Raw genomic sequence first — 11,014 nt, 5'->3', positions numbered from 1 at the left:
AAAGCAACACACACACTTAGGGGCAGATTTACTAATCCACGAATTCGAATCCCGAATGGGAAAAATTCGGATCGGAAACGAAAATTTCTGAAGATCGCAAATATCCAGAAAATGCTTACGAAAAAATCGTATTAGTCACGATAATATCGTATTGGCGATCCGAAAGTCATGAAATTTTCGTACCGAACCATTGTAAACAGCGATAAAACCTTTCCGATATTTTCGCGCAAGCGTACGAAAAAGTTGTGCGGATGCCCGAAAAATTAGGCGAAAATACGCTCGGAGCATTCGAATGAACGCTCCGAGCGTTTGTGCTTTTGTAAATGTGCCCCTTAGGGAGGGAAAAGGCAACCTGCACCACAATAATATACAGCAGTTGTACAGGTATCGGACCCCTTATCCGGAAACCCGTTATCCAGAAAGCTCCGAATTACGGAAAGCCTGTCTCCCATAGACTCCATTTTAATCAAATAATTCAGAATTTTTAAACTGATTTCCTTTTTCTCTGTAATAATAAAACAGAACCTTGTAATTGATCCCAACTAAGATATAAATAATCCTTATTGGATGCAAAACAATCCTATTGGGGTTAATTAATGTTTTATTGATTTTTTAGCAGACTTAAGGTATGGAGATCCAAATTAAAGAAGGAGAACCCTTATCCGGAATACCCTTGGTCCCGAGCATTCTGGATAACGGGTCCTATACCTGTACTAACAACCACTGCAACCTTACTAATGTGCCACAGTAACAATACTGTAATGGAACAAATACACATAGTTCCTTAAGAACAAATGCCACTTAATCAAAATATTGTGCTTTAGATCTTCTTTACTGAGGAAAAGTAGTGCACCGCAGATTAGATAGAACCATCGAAAGAGCCACTTTGTGGTGAAACACCTGCAGTACTATAGGGATCTGTATAACTAACCAGGATAATGAATTTTCATACTTACAGGTTGAATAAACAGCTAAAAAATTAGTTAAAGCGATTTTAGCCTGTTAAAGGATAGATAATACATTTTAGAAGTTGCAGACAAATAATATGTGAATATACTAGATAACATCATGAAAAATCAAGGAATAATGCATTAGGCAAGGGAACATCCTAGGAAGAAAGTCACGTCATTGAGATGCTGAACTGCAAAAAGAGAGAAAACAGAAAAAAAAAATCAATAATATCTGCTGTACTGTATGTGCTAAAAAACAGCAAACAGTTAGACAGCCCCATAGATGAACTATGTACATGCAGTATACAGTAAAAGAAATGGCCTTAACTTCAGGTTACAGCAGGAATCCCCTACCTTTAGGTAGGTGACCAATAAGGACTCAGATGGGTTGATAAGTAGCCCAGTGTGGTCTGGCAGACTATTTTAGAGGTCTTTATGCCTCAAAACTGAAAAATTAAAAAAAATGGGCACCAAGTTTGAAGCCACTGGGAGCAACATCCAAGGAGTTGGGGAGCAATATGTTGCTCCTGAACCATTGGTTGGGGGATCACTGGGTTATAGCTTACCTGGTCAGAATGAGTAAACAACAATGTAAAAGGTAAAGTAAAATACAATATTAGATATTTGTATAAATGTATATACTGTAGTAAGCCCTTAGAAATATTTCCATATATTATCCCCATGATCTATTATGATAACACTGTGGACATTGCAGTAAAACCTGCAGCAATCCATCCATGCAGGAAACACCTGAATGAAACCCCTACTGATTTGAACATCCTATTAAAATGGTAGAAGATAAATTGTAATGTGCAAATAAAAGCACACTAAGGAGCAGACCAGTAGTACAATTAAAAGAACAACTAAATTGATTTGAACATCCTATCAAAATGGTAGAAGATAAATTGTAATGTGCAAATAAAAGCACACTAAGGAGCAGACCAGTAGTACAATTAAAAGAACAACTAAATTGACAAATGTAAAAATTGACAGCTGCCATGTGGTAACCATCTGCATATGGAACATCATATATCTAAAATTGTATATAATGTGGTAGAACCTAAACAGCCAAATGCAATACAAATAGTTAAGAAATCAATTTGTACTTAACACGGCACCTTAGTAGGATGGTTAATTACAGAGATGCAAAAGCATCAATGCCCTGTGATTTAGCTTCATATGAAATACAATGTGATGATGCTGAGCTACAAGGTACACACAGGAGTAATATACTGTAATATACTGAATACGTTCTACAATAAAATATATAAACAGCACATTAATAACTGAATAGTTACACCTAGAAAAAAAAATACAGATGCAATAACAAACTGTAAATACGTACGGAAGTTAAAACAATATAATTGTGAATATACAGTAGTACAAAAGCAGTAGTATAATAGCAAAAGCTGTATAAAATAAGTATAAGTTGTAAAATAAAAAATGAGTATATTGCTTGTAGTAAAGCTAATCTGCAGAATGCACAGTATCATACACCAACTACAGGGTTTATATATTAAGCAGCTGTGTTATGGTGGTATGGTAAATAATCCGAGCAGTAGAAAAATTAAATAGTTGCAATACGATAAATTTATCTACAGAATATACATATACTATATGTGCATTGCAGTATGGCAAGGAACTATTTAATACACACTATATAACACACTAAATTAATGCACAGAGTAGTAGCAGCATGGTAATAATAGTGAGCTACATAAAGCGCAGTATCTATATAACGAGTAGTAGCAGCGTGGTAATGAACTGTATGATGCACAAAATATATGTACTGAGTGGCTACAATATGGCAGTATTAATGAACTGCATAAAGCACAGTATTTATACACTGAATAATTGCAACTGAAAAATTAACTGCATTATGCACAGTATTTATACACTGGATAACTGCAACTGAAAAATTAACTGCATTATGCACAGTATTTATACACTGAATAATTGCAACTGAAAAATTAACTGAATTATGCACAGTATTTATACACTGGATAACTGCAACTGAAAAATTAACTGCATTATGCACAGTATTTATACACTGGATAATTGCAACTGAAAAATTAACTGCATTATGCACAGTATTTATACACTGGATAACTGCAACTGAAAAATTAACTGCATAGAATAGTTGCATAGGATAAACCAACTGTATAATACATAGTATTTATGTATTAACACAGGATTGCACATGATTATCAATCTGCAATAATGCAAAGTATTTATACACAGAGGAGTTGCAAAAACACGGTAGTAAAAAAATCTATAATTTGTGCACAGTAAATAGTAATGGCTGTATAAAGCACTGTATTTATACATCTACAAAATGCAACATAATTACTGTAAAATATAGAAAAATATACACAGAAGGATTGTAGCCTAGTGCACAGTATTTAAACTATATACAGTGCTGGATTTCACTATTGGGCGCCCTTAGGCCGGCCCCCTTCTCCACTCCCCCCCCCCCCCCCAATTGTGCACATATTTCTGCTGCAGTTTTCTGCGCATCCCATTCCCTTTGTTCCTCATGGGAGCAACATTTACATGCGGCTGGACATATAGTTGCAAACTGTATAATACATAGAACTATTCACAAAGTAGTGAATTCACAAAGTAGTTCATATGAAAATGAATGTGAGGACACAGTAACTCCTTCATGAACTACACAATGTGCATAATTGAATGTTTAGTGCTGAACCTGGTAAGCAGGGACGTCAAGTGTTATCGGCATAACATAAATACGGATTAGTGGCCGGCACTCAATTACATGAGCCAACCTGTCCATAGTGTATGCACCCAGTATAATGCTATATGGTACTTACCCAGAGTTGTGGAAATACTCATTTAAAGAGGAAATCTTCTCTGCACAACAGGTTTCAGGAATAGAGCTTTGTTGTATGGGTTTAATTACACACACCTTACCTGCCTCAGGTGAATCCAGAGGTAATTAGGCAACACAAGCCTATCTTATACCCACAGATGTAGGTTATACCGGCTTGCAGGCTGCAGGTGAATCCAATAAAGGCACAATGGCTGAGCATTAATTACATGGTACAAGCCTCTCCTTCATGGGACAATGTAAATAGATTGTCAGCTTAAAGGAATACTGCCATGGGAAAACATGTTCAATTAATAGAGCTTCACCAGCAGAATCCTGCATTGGAATCTGTTTTTCACAAACACAAATTTATATTTAATTTTGAAGTGTCACATGGGGCAAGCCATATTCCTAATTTCCCAGGGTGGTACAGCCATGTGACCTGTGCTCTTATAAAGTTCAGTCACACTTTACTGCTGCGCTGCAAGTTGGAGTGATATCCCCCCCAGCAGCCGATCAGCAGAACAATGGGAAGGGAGCAAGATAGCAGCTCCCAGTAGGTATCAGAATAGCACTCAATAGTAAGAAATCCAAGTCCGGCTTAGGACTCCTCCAGTTACATGGGAGTAGGAGAAACAATAGGTTAGCTGAAAGCAGTTCTAATGAGTAGCGCTGGCTGAAAGCTCAAACTCAGGCACAATGCACTGAGATGGCACCTACACACCAATATTACAGCTACAAATACATTTGTTGGTTTAAGAATAACATTTTAAATGGCAGAGGGAATTATTTGACAGAATCCCTTTAATATAGCACAGAAGTTATGATCTTAAAGGTGATGTCACATCCAGCAAAACTACCAGACTCTGTAGCAGCACATAATGTAGATTCTATCCAACAAAGGCACCCTGATTCTGCCGCTGCTCACCCACGTAAACACAAAAACTTCCACCCAGGATACATAGCTGGGGGGCACATTTGAGAGCACTCGGTGGCATAGAACAAATTGCCCATGCATATATAGCTTTATTGTGCTAATAAGACACTTCTCTGAAGTCCCGTAAGTCCAAGAAATCATCGACTTACTGAACTTAAGCCCAACACCTTACTGCGACACATTGGGGTATATTTATCATGCTGTGTAAAAAGTGGAGTGAAGCATTACCGGTGATGTTGCCCAGGGCAACCAATCAGCAATTAGATTTTAACAGTCAGAAAATGAAAGCAAAGCATCTGATTGGCTGCTATGAGCAACATCACCAGAAAAATTTTACTCCACTTTTTACACAGCATGATAAATATACCCCTTACATATAGTTAGTTACATAGGGTTGAAAAAAGACCAGAGTCCATCAAGTTCAACCCTTCCGAGTAAACCCAGCACCCACAGCCTATACTTACCAATCTATACACTCACATACATAAACTATATATACAACCAGTAATACTAACTGTAGATATTAGTATCACAATAGCCTTGGATATTGTTCAAGAACTCATCCAGGCCCCTCTTATAGGCATTAACAGAATCTGCCATTACCCCATCACTAGGGGGGGCATTCCCCAACATCACTACCCTCACCGTGAGGTACCCCCGATGCTGCTTCAAATGGAAGCTCTGTTCCTCTAATCTAAAGGGGGGGCCTCTGGTGCGCTGATTGTTTTTATGGGAAAAAAGAACCCCCCCATCTGCCTATAATCCCCTCTAATGTACTTGTACAGAGTAATCATGTACAGAGATACTGTACTGGCAGCGGAAGGCCCTGCTCCGGATTGGACTCTCACAGGATATATCAGGCATTACAGCAGTCAGAGGCCGGGGACCCTGCTGGAATTGGGGTGAGCTCTCATGCTTCCGCAGGAAAAATAAGGATGCATTGGTGGGCCAGGGATTCAAATGCATTGACTGCTATGTCATTTCCTGCAAATCACATGACCAGGGAATTAACCCATTAGTACCCACTGCCATGTGAAAGAACAGGAAAAAAACAGTTGCATTGTCCAGTTTGGCTGAAAGCTACTAACTAATTTAAAAGGGGAAGGTCACATTAACAAAGAAAAACCTATTCTTAGCAACTTTTTTATTGGTCTTCATTTTGTATAGTTTTTGAATTGCCCTCTTCCTCTAACCCTTTCCAACTGTCAAATGGGGGTCACCCCAGTAGCCAAAAAACTATTGCATCAACTTCGGTTATCAACTATAAAAAAAATAAATAATGAAAACCAATGCCAATAGGGCATTCTATAACCCTCTTAAGCCAAGCAAATGTTTTTTTGTTATGTTTTAAAGTTTTAGGTTTAGTTGTGGTGGAAATTTTGATAAATGGGCTTCCTCAGTAGTACTAATAATAATAAATTCAACTTGGGTATCCAGAAGCTGCTCAGAATAAGATGGGATCATTTTCAATCCACACACACATACAGCATGCAAGCTTGGATTGAATTATGATCCATAATTTGTCTCCTGTGTACATCCAGTAATGATATAAAAATATAATATAATATATTACACTAAGTAGTTACAGTCTATACTTAATCACATAACCCTTATGAGTGATACTCAGAGTTCCCTGTATAACTCAGCCTGCAGCCTTGTGCCTTTATATGGGCACAGAACCCCTCAGTGACTGCTAATATCCTTATCATTTACAGTAGGGGGTACATTATCCCTTATAATACATGAGTGATACTCAGAGTTCCCTGTATAACTCAGCCTGCAGCCTTGTGCCTTTATATGGGCACAGAACCCCTCAGTGACTGCTAATATCCTTATCATTTACAGTAGGGGGTACATTATCCCTTATAATACATGAGTGATACTCAGGGTTCCCTGTATAACTCAGCCTGCAGCCTTGTGCCTTTATATGGGCACAGAACCCCTCAGTGACTGCTAATATCCTTATCATTTACAGTAGGGGGTACATTATCCCTTATAATACATGAGTGATACTCAGAGTTCCCTGTATAACTCAGCCTGCAGCCTTGTGCCTTTATATGGTCACAGAACCCCTCAGTGACTGCTAATATCCTTATCATTTACAGTAGGGGGTACATTATCCCTTATAATACATGAGTGATACTCAGAGTTCCCTGTATAACTCAGCCTGCAGCCTTGTGCCTTTATATGGGCACAGAACCCCTCAGTGACTGCTAATATCCTTATCATTTACAGTAGGGGGTACATTATCCCTTATAATACATGAGTGATACTCAGAGTTCCCTGTATAACTCAGCCTGCAGCCTTGTGCCTTTATATGGGCACAGAACCCCTCAGTGACTGCTAATATCCTTATCATTTACAGTAGGGGGTACATTATCCCTTATAATACATGAGTGATACTCAGAGTTCCCTGTATAACTCAGCCTGCAGCCTTGTGCCTTTATATGGGCACAGAACCCCTCAGTGACTGCTAATATCCTTATCATTTACAGTAGGGGGTACATTATCCCTTATAATACATGAGTGATACTCAGAGTTCCCTGTATAACTCAGCCTGCAGCCTTGTGCCTTTATATGGGCACAGAACTTATCGCCTAAATCCCTTTATTTCTGGTAATTCATATATATTGCAGAAACATTTTATTCAACATATGAAAGCCATATATGCGTGTTATGATGAGAGGTGAACCACCCCTATAACATGGTCTGTTCTCATTTAGTGACATCACAATGGCACGCTGCTGCCCACAGAGATCAGTCACATGATGTAAGTCTGTGACATCACAATGCCTCAAGTTTGTGACAAACAGAATCCCAGTTGGGAGTTGGGTCAGTGCGTGAGTGATAGCTCTTGGCTTCACATCACTGTCACTGCTTTTATTTCTATTAATTTCTATTTATCTTTATTCATTATATTTATCTTTTTAATATCAATATGAAGAAAAAGTGTATTACAGGTTTAGCCTTATTACCTATAACGTGGACGGTTTGGACTACCCTTGGCCTTGTAGTGGGTTATACTATAGCCCTTACTCTGGGACACATAACTCATGCAGTGCCATTTATAAGGTAATTCTATATTCTCTTCCGATATGTAATGTACTTGGGCAGGGGGGCACCCAGCAAAGCAGCCAATAACATACGGTTTCTATTTATACTTTAGTGAATTAGCGATGAAGCTGCCAGAGATGACTTTTACCAAGATTTCAGCTACAATTTCCTGCATTTTAGGTAAGTGCCACTAATACATAAATATATATAACTACTTTCATTAATAAGGGGAGCAGTTTGCTAATGTCTAACCCCATAACCCACGAGCTAATAAGATTTATTTCCATTTTCCAGATGTTGCCATAAAGATTGTGAACTATAAATTTATCAAGCTGTACCGACCCAAAGTCAGTCGGAAATATAATATATTTATATTATGCTGCGGACTCCTATCCTGTGTTGGCTTTGTCCTGGCTGCTTATGTTAGGGTAAGAAAACTCTTCCTATTTCCCAAATTCCATATAGAAAACAGAAATGAGGGCACTAATGGCTGCGTTTCTATTGTAGTGCCTCGAATCAGAAGTTGGACATCGAGTAGGAGGAGCTTTGGGATTTTCCATGACGTGTTTATACAACCTATTGCTATGTGTGATCTACATCAGGACTCCGGCGCGGCGCAAAAACCTACGGCTGGTTTTTTACCGGCTGTTTGTTGCTGTGCTCACCCCTATTGTACTGATAGCATGTATCCTTTCTTGGGGAAATACTATGAACCCCCACCACCTTATTACTATTCCATTCTGTTATTTATTTACAGTTGTTAAATTTATATAGAAATTTAAAGAGAAATTTGTCTGTATATGTCTGTGTATTTTCCTTAACGCATTCACCTTTTAGTTCCAACATCGTGGGTGACTTGTACCATACTGCAAAGCTGCAACGCGGACCATTTGGTACGTCATTATCCATTTATATTTTATTTGAAAAAGTATTATAGAAATGTTTGCCTGCCCCCCCCCATTGAATTGAGGGTGAATAGGAGTCACCTTGGATTCTATGACCTGTATATAGCGTTTGACCAGTGGCTTGATCCCTTAATATGGTCATAGAACTCCTACTTTCCCAGGAAAAGCATAAAAGTCCTATAAATAATAACCCATATACATCCCATCCACTAATTACTATTCTAAGAAAATAAACTTTTTTCCTTTTTTAATAGGAAAATGCAATTTCCACATTGGAGTGGATAGTAATGTTCGGGTTTCTCTGCTATATGCCTACATATTCCATGGAATTTCAGGTAAGAGAATGAACTGATAGATTTCTATGTTGTGTGTGTATAGATATATATTTATAACTGTATTGGCATCATTATTTCATCTTATACTTTTTACTTCTATTCAGAACCTGAAACTAAAACGCCCCAAAAGCCTGAAAGACGAGTGGATCTGCAAGCGGGAGGGATCTGCTGATGTCGAGTCCCCCGAGACTGTAATCTACGTGCACAAGATAACGCTGTTACCCCCCGATCAGATCACATCTTACCAACTGACAGTAATAAAAGAGTAACAGGGGGAATCATTCTGCGCTAGGAACACAGGGAAGAGCAAAATACTTGGATCCAAGCTCAGTGGGAGGCGCCGTCAGGATTTGCTCGTTCCAGAAGACGATTTCTATAACGTTTCATATCTCAGTAACGTGACGCTGACACCTGCATAAACGCACACGTAAAATCCTCAGTAACGTCGGTTTGCCATTTCCCTGGTAAATTCTCCTGAGAGCGGGTATCGGTGATAAAAAGAGAGGAATATATGTGCAAATTAATATAACACCGCGCTATAATAATAAAATAGTCCGGCAGCACCAGCAAAACGTGGATTCACTCCTCCACTTATATTCAGTACAGATCCTTCAAAGGTGCTCAAAAAGTGTTCAGTCCTTCGTCCTGTCCTGGGGATTCCTGGTACCATGTGATCACCTACAGCCAATCACACTGCTCCTTCTCCTACCTGGATAGTCACAACAGAGCAGGGAGGGGGGAGCTCGATCGAGTTTTTAGCAAGCAAAGCAGGACTGATTCAATCTATATGTTTAAAACCAAATATTTATTAACTACATAAAATGTCCCAACGCGTTTCGTATCAACATACTTCATCAGGGGCGTTACCAGACAGCACTTCCGTCACCCTTTTACGTTGTTATCAATTAATTATGTAAATTCATTATACAAGGTCTATAAAGAAGAGTGAAGATCGACCAATGCAGTCTCCCCATTTATGTAATGACGACATCTTTTAAAATAAATGTGTAAAAAGTAGCTTTGCTACAACTGTAATTTTTCATGTTTTATAGAATTGTAAATGTGTTTTTATTAAAACACAAAAAGCGTAAAATAAATAATGTTTATTTTTTAGAAAGAAGAACGGTGGTTCTTAATATTTTACTGTAATCTACAGGACATCGGTTAATAAACGGGTGCTAATATTTGGGAGGGATAGAGGTAGAATATTAAAAGTGAATTTCATGGCTTGGGGTGTAGAAAGGGACTGATTATGTTATGTACTGACACCATTCATTCATTAATATGGGCACTTGGGTGGAAAGAAAATCCTTCCACTTCCCCACAGTAGCCTTCAGCATCGGTCTATCCTGCAATATTGTGTCTATTGGCATAGGGGAACCTTCCAGTGGCGTAACTACTCTGCGCTGGGCCCCCCTGCAAAAATAGCTTTAGAACGGCCCAGTGCAGAGTAGCAAACTCACCCCCGCCCCCCATGGACTTGCTCCCCGCTCTCTACTGCACTCGCTTGTAAATCCCAACCCCCCCTCTGATCTACCTGGAAGCCAGCATGGAGCGGGGATTTATGTGAAAAATGGAGGAAGCGGGTCTGTTACGCCACTCGAAGCTTCCCAATTTACCACCTCAAGGACTTAAGAAATAAATACTTATTAAAATAGTAGATACGTTGGAAAATCTAGTTCAAATTGGAATTTTCTTTACATTTTCCACAAACAAAACATGCGATAGATCTAGCGATGAGCGAATATGTCCCGTTTGGTTAAACATTTGTGAAACTACCGAAAATTGACAAAACGAAGATGTCAGGTGACTTTTCTGTCGTGCGTGACTGCCCATTTTTACGCAACCGCACCCATTTTGAGCCGACTGGACTAATTACTTGCTTCAAATTTCGCCAATGGTGAAATGCGGAAATTCGCTGAAAATCCATCCCTGGCCAAAAAATTTACTTATCACTAGATACATCCCATTTAATATAAAAAGGGCAGATTTATTTGTATTTTTTT

The 11,014-nt window shown here is 38.7% G+C and overlaps 1 protein-coding gene across 1 annotated transcript in view; it reads right to left on the bottom strand.

The window, feature by feature from the left end:
- ergic3 (ERGIC and golgi 3) overlaps positions 1 to 3,818 on the bottom strand; it is a 44,774-nt gene extending 40,956 nt beyond the window's left edge. Inside the window, exon 1 of the mRNA XM_018097692.2 lies at positions 3,782 to 3,818. Within this exon, the coding sequence (XP_017953181.2) occupies positions 3,782 to 3,803 (22 nt within the window). The 5' untranslated portion in view covers positions 3,804 to 3,818. The remainder of the gene's footprint in view (positions 1 to 3,781) is intronic.
- Positions 3,819 to 11,014: the final 7,196 nt, after the last annotated feature.

This window comes from Xenopus tropicalis, chromosome 10, assembly GCF_000004195.4.
Source record: "Xenopus tropicalis strain Nigerian chromosome 10, UCB_Xtro_10.0, whole genome shotgun sequence".
NCBI classification, from domain to species: Eukaryota; Metazoa; Chordata; class Amphibia; order Anura; family Pipidae; genus Xenopus; species Xenopus tropicalis.
This window is presented reverse-complemented; position numbering and strand designations above follow the sequence as displayed.